This window comes from Plasmodium gaboni, chromosome 5 (assembly GCF_001602025.1).
Source record: "Plasmodium gaboni strain SY75 chromosome 5, whole genome shotgun sequence".
Lineage (NCBI taxonomy): Eukaryota > Apicomplexa > Aconoidasida > Haemosporida > Plasmodiidae > Plasmodium > Plasmodium gaboni.
Window position 1 is genome coordinate 117,070 of NC_031485.1, and position 22,952 is coordinate 140,021.

Sequence of the window (22,952 nt, forward strand, 5' to 3'; positions counted from 1 at the left end):
AAGATATTTTTAAAATAAAAAAAAAAAAAAAAAAAATAAATTCAAATGTAATAAAAAAAAAAAAAAAAAAAAAAAAAAAAAAAAAAAAAAAAAAAAAAAAAAAAAAAAAAAAAAATTTTTAATATTTTTAAAATTTTTTATATAAAAATAAAAATTTTTTTTTTTTTTTTTTTTTTTTTTTTTTTTTTTTTTTTTTTTTTTTTTATGTAGATTTATAATATATAAATATATATTTTTATTGTGTATTCAGGTAAAATAGTTTTCTCCATATTTATTAAACTAGTTTATTCAAATACACCAATATATTTAAAAAAAAAAAAAAAAAATTTAAATATCAAATTGAAATATAGTTTAAAGTTAAATACACAAGGCTATCAAAATAAGAAATATAAATATAAATATAGACACACACACATATATATATATATATAATATATTATATATATGTATTTATTTTTTTGTTCTTAATTTATATATTTGTAGAATAGGGAAAACAAAAAGGGCCCCTTAAAAATAATCCAAGGATTAACTCAGAGATATTTAATAATATCACTGTTGATATTATGGGTTATCATAATATTAATGATCCAGATAAACAAGTGAAGAAAGACACATGTAAATATATTTTTTGTTTAGAGGAGAATAACAAATTGTTAGAATATGAAAACATTCTTAAGGAGAAAAAAGAATTAGAAAAAATATTATATCAAAAAATAAAAATATATACAAGTGAAAAATATATATATGTATTTTATATGATATACAATTATTCATTTCAAAGAGGTGAAATGTGGAAAGGAAATAATATTAAAATGAAGAATGTTAATACAAAAAATTCTGATCATATATATGATAACCAAATTAGTAATATACATATAAAATGTCCTTATAAAAAAAAAAAAAGTTATTATTATATATATTGTAGTTCAAAAAAATTTTCTGTTCCAAGAATATATAATGTCTTTTCAGGTGTATTATGGTGTCAGAAAAAGGAAACAAATCATATACATGTCAAAAAAAAAAAAAATATATACGAATATATCAACATTGTATATCTTAAAGATATTATAAATCATAAAGTTCTTACGATTCAACAAAATATTAACTTTTTACTTTTTGATGAAGACCACAGTGATATATTTAAAAGAGATTTCGAAATTATTAGTGACCATGATAAAAAAAAATATATCCATCAGATAGATTATCATGAATCAACAAAACCACAATATATAAACATGAATAAATTACCAATAAATTATGACATCCAAAATAAAATGTTAATAAAAAATGTAACAGGAGAAATCACATTAAACGAACATAAGAAAAAAATATATAACCCTTCTCATTATCGTTATTCAAATGGATGTAACAGGAAATATTGTAAATATAATGATCATTATGAAGATAATAAATATAGAAATGATATGTATAAAAATAAAATAAATAAATTTCAATCAAGAGAACCCTTTTTTAATAGAACAAATAATTACAATGTAACAACAATGTCAAGAAAAGCATACGAAGACACATTTCAAAAAAATCAAGAAGATAACAAAAATTTTTTTATGAATAATAATTGGAATAAAATATATAATAATAATAATAATAATAATAATAATAATAAAATAAAAAAAAATAAAAATAATGAAGAAGGAGATGATGTAGAATCTATTCATATAAATAATAATCTGTTAAATAATATACCATATAATATCAATAAAGAAAAGGTTAATATCTCATTAGATATTAAAAAAAAAGATGATTTACAAGAAAATGTATTAGTAAGAAACCAAAATTATCTTCCAAAGATGTTTCAATATGAAATTGATGAAAACGAAAGATATTTAACATTCCAAACATCAAGAAGTATATCACCTGAACAGATAGAAGGTCATCAAAATGAAATAATAAATAAACACATACATTCTAGTATAGATAAAAAGAATATGGAAGAAGAGAATTCATCAACAAATACAGACAATAACGTAAAGAAAAATATCTGCGATGATGATGATGATAAGTATGAAAAAAAGAAAAAAAAAAAAAAAAAAAAAAAAAAAAAAAAAAAAAAAAAAAAAAAAAAAAAAGAAAAAAAAAAACAGCATATAAAACATTGCAAGGAAAAAAAAATGGAAAAGGATATGAGGAATAATAATAAAATTTTGGAAGATAATATGAATAATGAAATGGATCAACAAATAAATGAACAAATAAATGAACAAATAAATGAACAAATAAATCAACAAATAAATCAACAAATGGATCAACAAATAAATGAACAAATAAATCAACAAATAAATCAACAAATAAATCAACAAATAAATCAACAAATAAATCAACAAATAAATCAACAAATGGATCAACAAATAAATCAACAAATAAATCAACAAATAAATCAACAAATAAATGATCGGACCAATTTCTTAATGCCAGATCATATGAAATTTTTTATAATCTCTGAAAAAAATGTTACAAAAGAAATACATGATGATCCAAATAATAAATCATGTGAAGAAAATAATTCTCCTAAACATATTGCACACATTAAAAAATCAGTTATAAAAAACATCAAAAAAAAAAACGGAAATGGACAAGTATTTTATCATAAACATATATATGAGAAAAATAAAGGATTGATATATAATTTAAAAAATGAAAAAATAAAAGAAACTGTCATATTAAATAAAAGACAAAAAAAAAAAAAAAATGATTCAGATAATGCATCTAAAATTCTAATAAAACATAATAAAGGTTCATGTAATCCATGTGCTAATTATTTTTTTCATTTTTCAGGATGTTCTAAAGGAAACCAATGCACCAAATGTCATCATGATTATCATAAAAATCATGAAGATCCTTTACATCCTTCTAAATTATTACATAAAAAAAATATATGTGTTCCTTGCGAAAATTATTTTAAAAAACAATGTAATATGTCAATTCCTGTGTGTATATATTGCCATGATAATTCTCATAAAAAAGAATATACAACATTAATAAAAAAAAATGAACATACACAAGATAAAAAACAACTTCTTCATGTAAATCCACCTTTATATATAAATCAACAAGAACACATACAACATATCTGCCACCCATGTGAACATTATTTTACAAACCATAAAACCTGTTTAAATAAATATAACTGTTATAAGTGTCATCATAAGGACCATGCAGATATTCAATCATTTTATCATCCTTCAAATTTTTTACATTATAATAAAAAATGCTCTCCATGCAAGGATTATAAAACAGGCTTATGTAAGAAAATTTCTTATCAGTGTATCTATTGCCACAATCATGATCATTTAAACGAAGTTATGGAGGAAAGAAAAAGATTAAAGGACGAGGAAAAATTGAAACAGGAAGACATATTAAAGGAAGAAGTAAGAATAAAAGAAGAGGAAAGATTAAGAGAGAAGAAGAGATTAAAGCAAGACAAGAGAATTAAAAAGGAACACAAATTAAAGGAAGAAGCAAGAATAAAAGAAGAGGAAGAAAGATTAAAGGAAGAAGAGAGAATAAAAGAAGAGGAAAGATTAAAAGAAAAGCAGAGATTAAAGGAGGAAAGATTAAGAGAAAAGAAGAGATTAAAGCAAGAGAAGAGAATTCAAAAGGAACACAGATTAAAGGAAGAAGTGAGAATAAAAGAAGAAGAAGAAAGATTAAAGGAAGAAGCAAGAATAAAAGAAGAGAAGATATTAAAGGAAGAAGCAAGAATAAAAGAAGAAGAGAGATTAAAGGAGGTGGAAAGATTAAAGGAAGAGGAGGATTTAAAAGAAGATGAAAAATTAAAGGAAGAGGAGAGGTTAAAAGAAGAAGAAAAGTTAAAGGAAGAAGAAAGATTAAAAGAAGAAGAAAGATTAATGGAAATTAAAATGGAAAAACAAAGAGAAATATTAAAAATAATATTGAGAAATAAAATAAAAAAAAGGGAACAGGAGAGAGAAATGGAAATACAACAAAAAAGAAAAAAACGCATAGAGAAAAATAAAATAATCCAAAATTTTATAGAAATAAACAACAGTAATAATATATGTCATAATAATATATGTCATAATAATATATGTAATAATAATATATATCATAATAATATATGTAATAATAATATATATCATAATAATATATATTATAATAAATATAAATATGATAATATACAAAATTTTAATAGAAATATAACTTTATATGAAAACAAAACGAATATATCTTTACATCTAAAAGATCAAAATTTAAAAAGAGAAAGCGAAAACAGTAATACATATTATTTATTAAATAATGTAGGATATATAAAAGCAAATACATATGATATGCCTAAAAAAAATATACACAATAGTTTATGTGATAATAAAAATAATAAAGAATTTGTGGGATCAGTATGTAATTTAAGCACGCATAATAATAAAGATAGACATTTAAATAATTATAACACATCTCATGATATATATAAAAATTATTCTCCTAACAAAGATACAGATATTTTAAGAGAGAAAAATATTTTTATAAAAAATAATCTACAAGAAGAAAAAGAAGATAAGTTGAATAAAAACAGTGAAGATTTAAAGGTTCAAGAAAATTCTAATAATAAAAAAGAGACCAATTCCATAAATGATTTTAACGATTTAAAAAAGAATGAAGAGAAAAATAAAAATAAAAATAAAAATAATATTGGAACAAGCACACAAAACATATTAGATGATATATGTAATAATAAATGTAATGATAAGCTCAATAAAGAAAAAAACAATGATAAATCCTTATTACAAGTAGATAAGATTGATTATAAAGAAATAAATTGTTATAATGCAAATAATGATATGAAAAGTGGAAATGTGAACAACACTTCTTGTGATTATAAATATAATAAGGATATAAAAAATAAGGATCCCAAAGAAAATAATTATGTAAGTGTATCACTATATAATAAAGATAAATATAAACAAAATAATAATAATGCACAATATATTCATAAGAACACATCAACGAATGAAAATTTACTTGCATTTAAAAAACAACAACAATTCAAACAACATACAGATATTTTAAATAATAACATTAAGAAAGAAAATGTGAGTGGTATATATAAAGAATTTAATGTCAATGGAAATATTAAAAATATGATGTATGAAAACAATTATAATCAAGGAATAAATAGAAAAAGGAATTTATATTCAACATTTTATAAATCAATAACAGATACAGAATGGAACCAAAATAAAAATGCAATTAATATAAATAATAAAAGCACAATTAATGTAAATAATAAAAATACAATTAATATAAATAATAAAAATAGTAGTATAAAAGACACGTCAACTATTTGTAGAAGTGATAACTTTATAAATTCATTAAATCATAACAAGGAAAATAATATTACTAGCAAAAATAATAACTATGGTGTTCATATATATAATACATTAAATAAAGAGACAAAATATAAAGACACTAAAAAGGATATAATACATAATACTATGGTGGATAATAATAAATATGTGGCGAGATATAACACAATTAACAAATATAATAACAATTATATTACAAATAGAACTTATAATAATAATATTAATAATAATAATTATTATTATTATTATAATACACATCAAAAATATAATCTTTATAATTATGCACATTATGATCAGCTTAATTTAAAAAGAAGAAAAACATATGCTAATGACAATAAGCAAATGTGAATTCAAAAGGGCTTTATAGGATGATATGTAAGAAAAAAAAAAAAAAAAAAAAAAAAAAAAAAAAAAATATAACTATATATATATATATATATATATATATGTGTTTATTTGTTTGTCAATTAATATTGGTATGTATATCTTAATTTATATAAAATTACAATTTTTTAAAAATGAAGAGTAATGTTTTAAATTTTTCTTATTTTTCTATTAAAAATATATTATATATATATATATATATATATATATATAATGACAAAAAAAATAATTTAATTTAAATTTAACAGTTATTTATATAAACAAAAAATTTATGAATAAATAAAAAAAAAATTAAGATATTGGTGGAGGAATTTTAGGTAATGTTAATAAAGGAATATTTGACAAATCTATAAATTCGTTTTTATTTTTTTCGTCTATAGGATTTAAATTAGTATTTATATTATTTGATATATTAATTTGATTCATATTTATATTATTGTTCTTGATTTTTTGATCACAATTGTAATTAATATTATGGTTATTATTATGATGATTATTATAATAATTATTTTTATTATGTATATCATTTATATGATTACACTTGTTGTTACCATTCGGGTTATGTTCCTTTCCATCGCTTTTCTTATATTTTTGATTTGTATGCTTCATATATTTGTATTTAAAATAATCGCTTATATTTTTATGATATTTTAGTATTACTTCAATTTCATTTTTATTAAAACGTTTTGTAAAAAATGGCGAGAAAAATAATGGGACGCTAACCTTTGCTTTTTTTTTTTTTAAGAGTAAATTAAAAGGAATGAATGCTTTAGCTATTAACATATTTTTTTCCTTATCTTTATAATTTTTATATTCCATATTATATATATTATTATTCGTTGAAAATTCTGATGTATTATCATATATATTATCACTTGATGTGATTCCTTCATATTGTTCATAAATATTATAATAATTATTATTATTATAATTATTATTAAGATGAGGTGTTATATATTTATCACTAACAACGTGATAAATATTTATTTGTAATGATAAGTTTTGTAAATAAAAATCCAAGTGCCCATCTTGTGTTTGTATACAATGTTTATTGAAAATATCATTTAATTCTTTTATATCAGGTAATTTTAAAATTTCTGAATTGTTAATATATGGATAGCAATCATTATAATAAATTTTGGTTTTTGCCTGAACATTGTTAATAATATAATTTTTTTTTTTTTTTAATAAAAAAGGAAATATATCATGTTTATTAATAAAATCATAATTATTCAATACAATTTGGTATGTTAAAAATATATTGGGTTTTTTATTATTTATAAAAGGTAAGGGATAAAGTAATTTTTTGACTTTTATAAAAATATAATATTTATTATATGTCTGTAAATCATCTTTTTGATAATTTTTAAAAAGATGGTTAATTTTATTTTTTAAATTATCATGAAAATGTAAATTGAAAAATGTGTTATTATTTTTTTTGACAAAATTATATGGTGAATTATTATCTGATGTTAAATGATTGTATGATATTTTTTCATTTTCAAAATCTCTCATAATATTGTATTGATAAATAGACGTTTTATTATTATTATTATTATTGTTTATTACTTTTTTTTTTTTTTTTTTTTTTTTTTCATTTGATGAGTCCTCATTCTTCTTTTCTTCTACATCAGAAAGGATAGAATATGTTATTTCTTCACTCTTGATATTATTTACATGTTTACTTTTTTTTGTATTTTTTAAATTTAATGAATTACAATTTTGTTGTCTTGAACAATTATTATCTACACTTGTGTAATTTTCTTTCTTATTATATAATAATATAAATTTCTGTTTATCATTTTCTATGTTACTATTATTATTATTATTATTAATATGAATATATGAACACATATCATTATTATTATTATTATTATCAATACCTTCATTATCTATCCTTTTATATTTCTTCCTATTTTTAAAAAAGTTTTTTTCTTCTTCATAAAAATTAAGTATATCATTTACAAATAAATATAAGAAAAAATAATTTTTCTTATCACAACTTAAATGCCAATAATTCCAATTATTTAATAACCACCAATCTTTTTCATTTAATATTTTTTTTTTCTTTTTTGTTTTTTTATCTACATTATTTTTTTCATTATTACAATTTTTAATGCTTGAATGTTTAACAGATGTATTACTGCACTTTGTAAAGTTTAGATAGCTAGATATGTTTGATTCGACAGAATTTGTTTTTTTTTCGTCTTTTGTTTGAATAAATTTATGGCTTTCCACATCTCCAACATTACTACTACTACTATTATTATTAATAATATTATTATTATTATCAACAATATTAATATTATTATTATTATCAACAATATTAATATTATTATTATTATCAACAATATTAATATTATTATTATTATTATTGCTGTTGTTATCATCATTATTTTTATTATCATTATTATCACATGTGTTATCCTTATATATACACACCTTGTTAATTTCTATATTTTTTTTTCTTCTTTTTTCCTCTTTTAGGTACTCATCCTGAGATTTTAAAACACACTTTAATAAATAGGGCCATTCAAATATGCCAAGAAAATTAAAATATGAAAAATATTTTTGAATTTCATGAAAAAAATAATTAATCCAACTTAAAAAGTGAAACGATAATTTCCGTATGGCCAATATCTTTAATACACTTTTTAAGGGGAAAAATAATTTATTGTTCAATTTTATAAAATAAAAAAAAAATCTTTTAAAATAATTTATATGCTTTTTATATGAACTCTTTTTTAATGTATTTATAAACATGTCTACATTAACATATTTTTTATAATTTAATTTTCTTAATATATCACTAAATAATTTTTCATATAATGTATTATATAATAATTCATCATCTCTTTCTTTTATTATCTCTCTAGCATTATTATTATTATCATCATCATTATCATCATTATTATCATCATTATCATCATTATCATCATTATTATCATTATCATCACATTTTATAAAATATATGGGAATAAAATTAGGAAGTGTAAACTTATTAATCTTTTCATAGTCTTTATTTTTATATTCTTTTATTTCATATTGATACGATATATATCCAATAATATTATTTACAAATATATTATTCACAAAATTACTATTTGCTATATTATGTTCAGAAGAAAAAGTTTTTTTATTATTAAGCAGTGGGATGCTCGAACATGTTGTTTTATTATTATGTTCACATTCGATAGGATAATCACACTGTTGGTTCTTATCATCATTTTTTTTATCTTCTCCATCAGATACGTCACCTTTGTCATTTATTTTTTCTTCATTAGATAGTGTTTCCGTTTTATTATTTATAGAATGAAAAAAATTCTCTGAATAATATGTCATATTTTTATTTTCATATAACATATTTTTTATTTTAAAAAAATGCTCCCCAATAATTATATCTTCTGAAATATGATTTAAAGATATAATAGCCCTTATAATTATTTTCCCTTCTATAAATAAGTTTTTACTTTTAATAATTTCATGATGTTTTAATTTTATGTTATGTATATTTAAATGTTTCTCAAATATTTTAATATGTTTTTCTTTCTTTTTCAAGTTGGTCATTGTTTTATTAAGCTTCATATTTTTTGTTGCACACTCTTGGTGATTATTCAATTTGTCACCCTCAGCATGATGATTATTATTATATAAATTATTATATAAATTATTATATAAATTATTATATACATTATTATATACATTATTATATACATTATTATATACATTATTATATACATTATTATATACATTATTATCTTTATTATGATTATCTTTATTATCATATCCATTTTTTTGAGAAAAACATATGCTGGTATCACCACATATTTCACTCGTAATATTCATATTTTCATTTTTTTTTTTACAATTCACTATTTTCGGAACAGAACTAGATAATAACCTGTACATATCTCTTTTATCTTCTTGTTCATGTTGTTTATTTTTTTCTTCATTGCATGTACTCACCTTTTCGTACACTTCAATATATAGAGCAACAAATATGTCTTCATTTAATTTCATCCCTTCATGTCTTTCTATAACTTTTTTATTAATTTCATTTATTAAACATATTGGAATAATTATATGATCTATAGTTAAATGAGTAAAACTCACAAATGGTTTATTATTCTCAAAATGTTTATCATTTGGTGTATCTTCTTTTTTTATATTTTCTTTCTTAGATAGTGGTAATTCATCATTTTTATTATATTCTAAATAATAATTATTTCCAATTTTTTTTTTTCTAAATAATATATATTCAGCACTATTATCTAGAATATCATCCTTATTATAATTCTTTTGTTGGTCGTCTAAAAACGATGTAATGTTTATTTTATTTTCATTTGTTTCTACATTTGTAACCTTCATAAGATTATCCACATCATTTAATTTATTATCTTTATCGACACAATATACAGTGTTCACATTTTTTTGTATATCACCACTAATTGTTTCATTTTCAATTCTTACATCTATTTGATCCTTATTATTTATATCCTCTATATCTTCAATCACATTTTCCACATTAAACTTTTGTTCTTGTATTTTCTTATTGGTAGTGTGGAATATAGGCATATCAGCATAGATTTTTTTTCTTTCATAATAAATATCTATATCTAAAAATAAAATATCCTTATGTGTATCCTCCGACGCAATAACAAAACATAAAGTTTTATGATCTTTTATCTTGTCGTTGTTTTTTAATATAGAAAAGAATTCTAAAATATGTAAGCTTGCTTCTGCTATAACATTTTCATTATAATATAATTTTATTTTTATTATATCTTTATTATTTTTAAATAAAGTAATAATATCTTTTTCTTTTATGGTAGAAAATTTATGATCAAATAAATGATTTATATATAAAGTGTCTTCTTTATATATATTTCCTTTATTCTCTGTATCTATATAAGATATTATGTTATCATCACAACAAGATATATTATTACATTGATTCTTATCAAAAAATATATTAGTTAAAAATATTTCTTCAGTTCCAAGACAACAATAATAATTTAAAGAAAATTTACTATGTTGTATATTTGAATCATCTTCTTTTTTATTATCATCACATATTTTAGAATTATTTTTAGATTTCCTTTCTTTCATTTTTCTTATATATGTATTTATTCCAGTAAATTCTTTAAACAATATGCGTAAATTATGAACATAAAAATTTTTCATATCAAAAATAGATAATAAAATTTTTTTCCATTTACCTTTAATATTTTTTTCAAATATTTTCAGCATTTCTTCTTTTAATACTGTAGGCAATGATACGTTCTTTTTTTCATTTCTATCATCTACACAGTTAAATAGTTCATTCGTTTTGTTATTATTATTATTATTATTATTTATTATTTTTTTTTGATCTTTTATTTTATCATCACACAATTGGATATCACTACCATTTGTTTTATTATCATTTATTATTATATTGTTATCTATATTATTTTCATCCCATGTCTTATTATGCATATTAAAAGAACAAATTAATTTCATACAATCCTCTTTACTTATATATTCACTCTTAAGTTTCATGCAATTAACCCATTCATAACTAAAATTATAAACAAATGAATAATTAGAAAACATGATATCATTTTTTTTTTTTTCATAATAAGTTATAAAGTTATATATAGAAACCTTTGTGTCTTCCTTTTGTTGTTGTAAGAATATTTCTTCATATGTATCCTTCAAAATAAATATATTAAAAAAAATACCATTTTTTATATCTTTTTTATATAATATAAAATTATCAGGAATAATATTTTTCAATTGATCAGTTTTCATATTTAGAAATAAAGTACATGCTCTTTCCATTTCTTTTTTTTTAATATCATCATAATTTATATTCTTAATACCAAAATATATTTGCTCAAAACTTAATTTCTTTTTTATCATTATATTATTCATTTTTAAAAATAATAGATATAAAACTCTTCCTAATGTTAATTGTTTAAAACTCAAATTGTAATATATATTATTCGATGCTTCCAAAAAATTATATTTCATATTAGAATAAATACATGGACTCATATAATTATTTATTCTTTCAATATTTTTATTATTTATTAATTTATTATCCTTTTCATCATTCTCTGTTTTGCCTTTTAGATAACATCCTTTCTTTATCTTATCTTTTTTGTTAGCAGACATATTTTTTATTTCTTCTTTATTTTTATTGCATATTTTTTCTGATAATAAAGAATTCTCATCCCCTTTTTCTTTAAATAATATATTATTATTATTATAAATATTACTATTATAAATATTATTATTATATGTATCTTCATTTACATAGTGACCTTTTAAATCTCCATTAATTTTATCACACCATGTGTATCCATTTCTATATTTTCTTTTATAAAAAGATTCATCTTCCTTCTTTAGGTCATTATTCTCTTCATTTGAATCAACTCTTTTTAAAACACACATTTTATTATTTTGAGAAGATAAAACTACCTCTTGTGTATTTTTTTCAACATCCATATTATAACAACCAACTATATTTGATTCGTTTGTTCCTATACTATCTTGTTGTAACACTTTCTTATTATATATATGATCTGAAATATTTTTATTTATATAATCATTATCACATATGTGCTTATTTTCTTCTTCTTCTTCTTCATCATATGTTTTGACATATATATTATTTGTATTATGGTTCTCTATACGTATATTACTGTCAACATTTTTAATATGATTAAACTTTTCTTTTAACATCCTCTTTGAGATACCTATCAAATTAGACACATTTATATATGCCTTTAATATATAAGGAGTCTCATTTTTTTCATGACCTTTATCATAATTTTTATTATAATAGATGACACAATATTTATTAAGCGGTTGAAAAAAATCATATATCTCTGCCCATGATAAAAATATTCCACTGTTACTTAAAATTTGTTTTAATTTCTTACATGACAATAATAAATTGTCATCACCATTTTTTTCTTGTTCATCTTTTATATAGATATAAAATATATTTGAATTATTAAAAAAGAAAGAAAATAAAATCTTTCTTAAATATGTATTATAATATAATCCTTGTTCATATATGTCATTAAAAAACGTTTTTAAAGATAACATATTATGATATCCACTTAAATGTATTGATGTCATATTAATTTGATAGGAATATTTTTTTGACAAAATATTTATATCATATTCACAAAATATATGACTAAAATATCTTAATAATATATTTATAAATGTATTTTTATTTTTTATATCATAAAATATTGTATTAATATTCATTCCAGTTAATAAACATTCATTAAATAATATTCGGATATATAAATTTACTAAATAATTTATATATAATGTATCATGTATTATATATTTATATATATATACATCTAAATTATTTATATTTATATTATTAAACATCTTTTCATTTTTTGCTTTTTTATTCTTTTTCTTATATATATATAAATCATTTAATATTAGTTTATTAAAACTTATTACATATTTCATATGTTTTATATATATATCATTTTCTTCTTTCTCATATAAAAAAAACATTTTATGTGTTCTCTTTTTATATTCTACTATATTATATTGATTATCAATCATCTTATTCATTATATTATTTTTTCTTATTTCTTCTATATTACTACTACATCTATCTTTTTTATTATATAGAAGATCAAATAATAATCTATGTCTTTCTATATAATTATTATTATATCTATTCTTATTATCATAATCATTATAGAAATCATAAAATAAGACACAGCCATTCATTACATTACATGTTTTTATGTAATTATGTTTTTCTAATATATTAATTAATTGTATTATCAAAGTGTCAATTCTTATATCTAAATGTTCACATATCAAATATAATTTATTCCACTCCTTATAATCGAAACTACCAGATCTTGACAAGATATTTTCTAATTTATATAAAAATATAAAACGTTCTATTTTATTTTTTTTTACATCTTTTTTTTTCTTTTTTTCTTTTATATCTATAACAAATAAATGTTTTATAATATCAACATAATTTTCTTTATATATATATATCATTCTTTTTATAAAATCACATAGAAGTAATAAATATGGATATATCATATAAGCATATTCTTTACATCCAAATCTTTTCTCTTCATTACAAATATTTATTTCATTATATAAAAAAATAAAAGAACAGTAATCATTCTTTTCTCTTTTCATTTTTTTTTGGGGGGCACAAGGTATAGCATATCCACATTTGTCATAGAATTTATAATTATCTATTTTATTTTTATTTGATCTATTATAATTATTCACATCATTATTTTTTAAATAATATTCTTTCAATTTCTTTTGATAGTATACAATTTCTTTTTCATAAAAAAATAAATCATAAGAATTCTCTTTATTATGTATAATTTTTTGAAAAAAAACAAATATATAAAAATATTCTCGAATATATTTTATAACTTTTTTATTTCTTTTAAAAAAATTTATAATTAATTCATCTTCATTTTCTATATCTCCTTTTTTATTAAAAATAATTTTTCTATCTTCTATAGAGTTGTCTATATTGCTATTAATAAAATCTAAATATGTTGGTGTATTATAAAGGCAGTAATTTTTATATTGGTGTATATCTTTTTTTTGATTATAATAATTAGTTGGTTTACATTTATATGCATCAATCAAATTGATATTATAATTATTGTGATATGTTAGATTAAGTTCTAAATTGATTATATCTCTTTTTATAAATACCCAATTTTTTTTAAACATATAAGAAAAATAATGACTTTTACTCTTCAAAAAATTGTCAAGCGAATTTTCTTTTGATATAATATATTCCTGAGATTTTTTTTTATATTTTTTATTTATTAATATTATTAATTTAAAAAAATCTTCTCTATATATTATATCATCTATATTGTCATTATATAAAATAACATCTTTACATATATGTATAAAATCATATAGTGTATAATAATTATTCATATAATTATTAATATTTATTTTATTTAATTCATATTTAAAAATATTTATAAAAAAATATTTTAATAATTTCTCTCCACTTAATATTTTTTGTTTTGAAAAATAAAAAAATAAACTATATAATGGTAAAGAATAAAAATAGGAATAATCACATTTTTTTTTTTTTTTCTTCTCTTGTTTATTTTGAATATCAATAAATCTTTTATTATCTAAAGACAAATTATCTTTTTCTTCAACATAAGTATTTATATCATAATAACAACAATTATTATTTATGGAAATCACTTTATTTTCATTATCATTATTTAGTTCTTTTCTTTTTTCTTGAACATGTTTAAATAAATAACACATATCATTATTATCAATAGATACATTATTATTATTATATGTATCATTTATATCATTTATATTATTCAATATCTTTTTATCTTCTATATCCATATTTTCATATATAAAATATTCAAAGTTTATTTTATTCCATTTTTTCCAATAACATTCAATATTATCATAAAAAATTAATTTATTATTTAAACTATTAAATGATGTTATATCATAAACTAACAAATTACTAAACAAAAGTCTTATATATGATTTTGGAAATTCTAAATTTAATTCTTCTATTTCTTTAAAAAAATCATTACATGTAAATATATTTTTTTCTGAAAAAATTCTAATATTTATATTCCTTTCTTTTAATAATAAAAAAAAATATTCTAACGTACTACCAGAAAATATATTCCCACTAATATATTCACTTAATGAATATTTTTCAAATAAAATTTTTATTATTTTTAAATGATCTTTTATATTATAATTCTCTATAATAATTTCTTCTGAAATAGAATTATTTAATATAAAATCTGAAAAACTGTCTAATTCATTTTTTTCTACTTCATTTTTTTCTATATCATTCTTATCTGAATTAATTTTTTTTTTTTTTTTTTTTTTTTTTGAAATTTTTTCTTTTTCATCTTCCTCATATCTATATAATTGATATAAATACCACTTAAATATGCATAAGGATATATCATATGATGTATATATTCCTATTGATTCTAATAGCTTTAAAATTTCTACTTTATCTATAAAATAGTTTTTTTTTTTATTATTATTATTGTTGCTATATTTTTCTTTTTTATTTTTTAAAATATTATTACAAAAAGAATATAAGCATTCACCTATATATTCCATAGTTATCATGCCACTAACAATTCGGTGATAAATAATAATAAGTGAATTTTTAACACTCCTTTGTATATCTTTCCTTTTATATAATTTGGAATAAAAAATATTTTCTTCTTTCTTTATATTATTATTAGATAATATTATATTCTTTTTTATTTTGTAATTTTGTTTAGGTCTATTTCTTTTTTCATTATCTAATATATTTGATGAATATAAAATATTATTCTCTCCTTTTTTTAAATCATAAAATTTATCATCATTATTAATATCACCCATCAGATGATCTTTATATAATTCTTTTTCATTTATTAAATCATCTTCTACATTCTTTATTTCGGAATACAAATTATTTTCATTATGATCAGTTAATATTTTATCATTTACACATTCTTTTGTTACATCATTTGTGATATCCACTTTATTTTCTTCACACAAATCATTCTTATCATCACTATTCATCATATTATTTATACTGTTTAGATCTTCTATATATTTCTTTTCATCATGATATATTTTTATAACATTTTTATTTCCATCAATATTTACTGTTGCATTTGCATTTTTGTTGCTACATTTTATATTTTCCTTATATACAGATCTATAGGATGATAAATATTCACTTTTCTCTTCAGAATGAGAGATACACATACTATCTTCGTCATATAAACAATGATCGTCTTTTTGAATTGTTTCATTTCTTTCTATTTGTATATCATCATTTAAATTATCATCACATGTTTTTTCTGGCATATCATTTTCATGGTCTTCTTTTAATTGTATATTATTTTTATTTTGATTTATATATATATAATATAAACATAAAAAATATGTTATATTTATCGTTTCAATACCTTTAATGACATTAATAAATACATATGTGTCTGATAATACATAGTTGTTTTGATTTTGAATAATATATTTGACTAAGAAAAATAAATCATATGTTGAAAAATTATTATTATCAAATTTTTTTAGAATAAAACTTATAGAATGTAAAAAATGTAAAGAGGTACATGAACAGATATTATCTTGTTCATTTAAAAAGATATTTAAATTCTCATTTGGTTTATTATTTTTATTATAATTTATATTTGAATCTATTAATATATTTCTTGATATATTCTTTTTTATTTTTTCTGAATAGAAATTTTTTTTATCTAAAGAAATTTTAAATAATTCATTTTCTAAATATTCTATACTTATATTTTTCATATATAAGAAATCAAATAATTTTAACAATATATCATATCCATATATCATATTTTTTAATTCTTCAACACCTTTTTTAATTATTAAAGATGAAAATAAAGAAAAATGTATTAATTCTTTTTTCTTATCATAAAACAATAAACACAACTCATCAAATATATTAGAATCAACAAATATAGTACCTATATCTTCAAAAAATAAAAAAAACTCTTCTTTATTTATATAATTTTCATCATCTATATATAAACTATCAATATATTCACATATATCATTTATATTCATATTCTTCTTATTCTTTATAAAAATCTTATTTGATAATTTTTCCCACTTGCTGTATATTTTGTCTATATATTCTTCAAAATAATTTTTTAAAATATATTTATCTTTAATACAATTACTTTTTATATCTCGAATTAATAAATTCACAACATCTTCATTCATATTGCATAATAGAAGTTCTTCTTTTATAAATTCGATATTTAAATAGTTGCAATTGTTATAATAAATATCATCATCACAATGAAAATTGTTCCCACTGTTATAATTATAATTCATCATATTATTATTATTATTATTATTATTGTTGATGTTGTCATTTTTATTGTTTTTTTTATTCTTATTTTTTTCCTTACTATTTATATTCATTTTAAAAGTATCCATATATTTCTTAGGAACTAACTCATCATAACTATCATTCATAATATAATTACACAACTCAGAAATATTATCACTATCTATATTTTTTTTGGATATTATATCCTTATTTACATTATTAATCTGTAAATTTTGTCTCCCTTTTTTTAATACACCATTTATTATCACATTACTACGTATTCCCTTTTTTAATACCTCCCTTTGTATTTCATATATATAATATTCATTATTATATATATTCAAAGAGTCATACATAAAATACTGCTCACTGATCGATAGAAAAGAATTTGATCTTACATCATACTCATTAAAACTATTAATATTATCATTACCATTGATATTATTTACATTATTTATATGTTTCATTTTCTTAATTTTTTTCTTCGTATTTCCTTTCCTAATATTTATTTCGTTTGTGTCACTATCATTATTATCTTTCAACAAAAAATTACAAGAATCTATTTCATAATTCTGAATATATTTTTTACAAAATAATAATATATTTTCATACATATCTTTTAAACCCCTAATCAACAAAACTCTAAACATAAAATTAATATCATCATAAAAACGAAATGTCAATTCATTATATTTTTCTAAATATATAATATTCTTATTTTTATTAATTTCGTTTACATTTATTTTTAATATACCAACACACTCTTTAACATTTTCTTCAACTATATTATTTTCTATTATTTTTTTTTTTTTTTTTATCTCTTTTTTTTTTCTTTTTTTTGTTACTTCTCTTTCATGCCACACCTCTATAATAACCTCTTGCATATCACACACCTTCTTTTTTGAATTTAATAAAATGTCAAATGTCATCTCATTTTTTAAATCAAATCTTTTATATGTATATTTCTCATCCTTAAAAAAACGTACACAAATTGATAAATTACTAAAATATTTTTTTGACAAATTAACTATTTTGTCTATATAAATATATATTACTGCATCATCTTCATTTTTTTTATCTAAAGTATTTTCCTTTATTTTTAATTCATTCATCGATTCATCAACGATATTATCATCACTATTGATATTATTAACACTATTGATATTATTAACACTATTGATATTATCATCACTATTGATATTATTAACACTATTGATATTATCAACACTATTGTTATTATCAACACTATTGATATTATTAACACTATTGATATTATTAACACTATTGATATTATCATCACTATTGATATTATTAACACTATTAATATTATCATCACTATTAATATTATCAACATTATTCATATTATCATCACTATTAACAACTGTATCATTTTTTCTTTCATCCTTTTCTTCAATCAATTCCTCAAATCCCTTATCCTCAATATATTCACTCTTTAACGATGTTCTCATTTCTTCCTTTTCATCAGAAGGTAACTTGTGCTCCAAATTATTACCTGACTTGTTAATATTTACCTGAACATGTTCATAATTTTTTTTTTCTTCATTTATTTTTATTTCATCTGTTGACACCTTCAACATATCAGATAACATTAAAGTATCTACATTTGGGGAAACATCTACATTATTAGAAATGTTTAAATTGTTGGATGTGTTTAAACTGTTAGAAATGTTTATATTACCAGAAATGTTTATATTATCAAAACAATCTATATTACCAGATATGTTTATATTATCAAAATCATTTATACATATATTATTCATATGATCTACTTGCACATTTGATTCAATCAATTCTGAACTCTTGTGTATATCCTCATTTAAGACATTAATATCTTCATTTACTTTTTTATTAAAAAATTTATTATCCTGCTCAATATTTTTCTCCATACTGTTTGAAAAATTTTCTTTTTCTGTACTAGTTAATTCATCATTTAGATAATTTGTACTTTTCATATTATCCTTCTCATATTTGTCATTTTGATGAGGTAGGGACTTCTCCAATATATCTATATACAAATAAAATAATATAGAAGGACCTTTTATTAAATTTTGAAAACAATTATTTGGAATGGCTAACTCCTTTAAAGGTAATTCCAAATTTGGTATAGGAATAAAAGGAATTTCAGCAATTCCTAAAATTTCACAATTATTTGGTATGACAAATGGATAATTTAATAATTTCAATATATTATTATTTTTTTGTTGTAATAATATAGATGAATTGTAACCTTGTGGATTATTTTTTTTTTTATTTAATGTAGCACATAATAAAAAAGAAATATTTTCAATTTTATCAAATATATTATTATCTACTTTATGATAAATATCTTGTAAAAATTCGACATTATTTTTATTTATATATTTACCTTCAATATAATGACTATCATATATAATAACATTTTTTTCAATCATATTACTATTCTTTCTTTTATTAAATTGTGTAAAGTTTCTAAATCTTCTCTTTTTTATATTATTATTACAATTATCATAATATATATTATTTACACTATTCATATTATTCACACTATTCATATTATGCACATTACTTTGGTGTTCTGAATTATTTTTTTTTTCACAAAGTTTTGTTTCCTCCCATTCTAAATCATTCTTACACTCTTCTCTAGTCTCTCCTTTATTTTCATTTTTTCCTTTCTTCTTTGCATTTTTAAAAGAAAAATTTATTAATGAATTTTTTTTTCCATATTTTTTATTTAAATAACTTTCATTCATAGTTTGTCTTCTTTGTTTACTACAATCTGTACTGTTCGATGTCAAAATTTCATATGTTATAGGTATGCAATAACTTATATAAAATTTTTGATACTTTTCAAAATTTTTTATAAAATTCTTCCCAATAATTAATCGAGAAAATCTAAAACATATATCACTCACTTCTTTTATATTTTTTACGTTACTTGAATATTTTTCTGTAACAGTATAATTTAAATTTTCTATGCTATTATTATTTAGCATATAATATAATTTATCTTCATAAAGAAATTGGCTACTGTAACTTTTTTCGCTGTTCATACTATTTTCTGATATAGCTTCATGTTTTGTTTTATGATCAACTGAGCATGTTTCTTTTATTTTATCACCACAATGATGACATTCCTCATTATTATTATTATTATTATTATTATTGTCATTATCACTTTTATTATTATTATTATTATTGACATTATCACTTTTATTATTATTATTGTCATTATCACTTTTATTATTATTATTATCATTTTCTTTAAAATAATTATCATTTATCTTACTACTCAAATCAGGCACTCTGCCAGATGTCGCCTTTTTGAATTCACTTATATTTTCACTACAAATAACAAAGGAATTATTATCATTCTTTAAAAAACTGTTAGATGATTCCATATCCTTTAATAAATTATCTTTAGATGAATATGAATGTAGCTTTCTTAAATTATTCAAACTAGTTGTCTCCTCATTTGATGTATATAACGAATGGGACATTTTATCATCCTTAGAATCTTTCATAAAAAAACTAACATTTTTTATATATTCTTTATTGTGACTTATCTGATTCTTAACATGATCATTGTCATTTTTATTATTACTTTTATCTATATTTTTATCTGAATTGTTCAGGTCATTGCATTTTAAAGACATATCCATTTCTTTACAAACTGAAGTATCCATCATAAAATTATTTTCTTTTTTGTTAGAATCCATATTAATATTTTTCAAATCATTATTACATTCGTCCAATAATTTTAAATTATTATTAGGTTTATTATTTAATATAGCACCATCACTAGATGACAACTTCCTTATTTTATGCATGCTGTTGTTTAAATATTCTTCTGTTATATAATTATTCATATCTGATAAAGCCAATTTTTGTTTTTGAATTTTAGACTTTAATGATGATATATTTATAGATGCATTACTTTTTTTATATATATTATCAGAATGATCTTTTTTTATTATAAAAAATGAATTTCCATTATTAGGTGATTTATGATCTTTACTTATGCTCATATTATTTACTACATTATTATTTTTTTCATTGATATTTATTTTGTCTTCTTCTGTTATATTATAATTCAATGATTGTGTATTTTTTATATCTGTTATATGATTATATTTATTATTCTTTATATTATCATCCTTCATATGATTAGCTGAGTAAGTTTTCATATTATCAATATAATCTTTTTCTATATCACATGTTAAAATATCTTCACAGCTTTTATCTACAACACTGGTATTATTTATATTATTGTTATTTTGGATATTATTCATATTATTCATATTATTTATATTATTTATATATTTATTCCCAGTTTCATCATGTGTGTCATATTTTATGACACCTATTTTTTCTCTCGGCATGGAATTATTTATAGGTAAAAAAATATCATCGATATTTATAATACTCTTAATAGAGTTATCATACTGATTCATAATATTAGGGAGGCTCTCAATACGTTCATATATTAATTTATTAACAACATCATATTCTTTTATTTCATTTTTCATAATTTCTTCATTTTTTTCTTGTAATGTTTTTATCTCATTTAAGGTCTGTTTACTTTTTTCTCTACCACCTGATAACACATTATATATCATGAAGTCACTGGAAGAAGCCACACTCTCACAAATGCTCTTATCCATGTTTTAATTTTTTTAAATATATATATTTTGAATACATATACATAAATATATGTATCTCTGAATATATGCATAAATTTATATCTATTATATGTATTATATGTATTATATATATTTATGTGTAGCTTATAAGATATTGACACACAACACTTACAAAAAAAAATAAAATCATAAAATGATAAAATGATAAAATAATAAAATAATAAAACAATAAAACAATGGAAAGACAGAATATGAAAATAATAATTATACATATATATTTTTTATCTATATGTGTACTTATATTTATGCAAAAAAAAAAAAAAAATGATTCTACCCACATACTCTAATTTTTTTCATAAAAAAAAGAACAAAAAAAAATAAAAATATACACATATATATGTATATATTACATGTATGACCAAATAAACATGACATTTCATGAGGTATAAATACATGTCTTCAAACATATATTCTTAGAGATCATATAAAATATGAAAAAAAAAAAAAAAAATGATATAATAAAATAAAATAAATACATATCCTAGAACAAGTTTACAACAAAAAAAAAAAAAAAAAAAAAAAAAAAAAAAAAAAAAAAAAAAAAAAAAAAAAAAAAAAAAAAAAAAAAAATAAAAAAAAAAAAAAAAAAAAAAAAAAAAAAAAAAAAAAAAAAAATCCATCCAA

General features: G+C 19.1%; 2 protein-coding genes across 2 annotated transcripts; one reads left to right on the forward strand and one right to left on the reverse strand.

Annotated features, from left to right (window-relative positions):
• Nucleotides 1-563: 563 nt before the first annotated feature.
• PGSY75_0504700 (hypothetical protein) lies at nt 564-5,687 on the forward strand (the record flags this gene model as incomplete). The annotated part of the gene is made up of 1 exon (XM_018784328.1): nt 564-5,687. One exon carries the CDS (start codon nt 564-566, stop codon nt 5,685-5,687), a length of 5,124 nt encoding a protein of 1,707 aa, XP_018642983.1.
• Nucleotides 5,688-6,014: 327 nt separating this feature from the next.
• PGSY75_0504800 (hypothetical protein) lies at nt 6,015-22,289 on the reverse strand (the record flags this gene model as incomplete). The annotated part of the gene is made up of 1 exon (XM_018784329.1): nt 6,015-22,289. One exon carries the CDS (start codon nt 22,287-22,289, stop codon nt 6,015-6,017), a length of 16,275 nt encoding a protein of 5,424 aa, XP_018642984.1.
• Nucleotides 22,290-22,952: the final 663 nt, after the last annotated feature.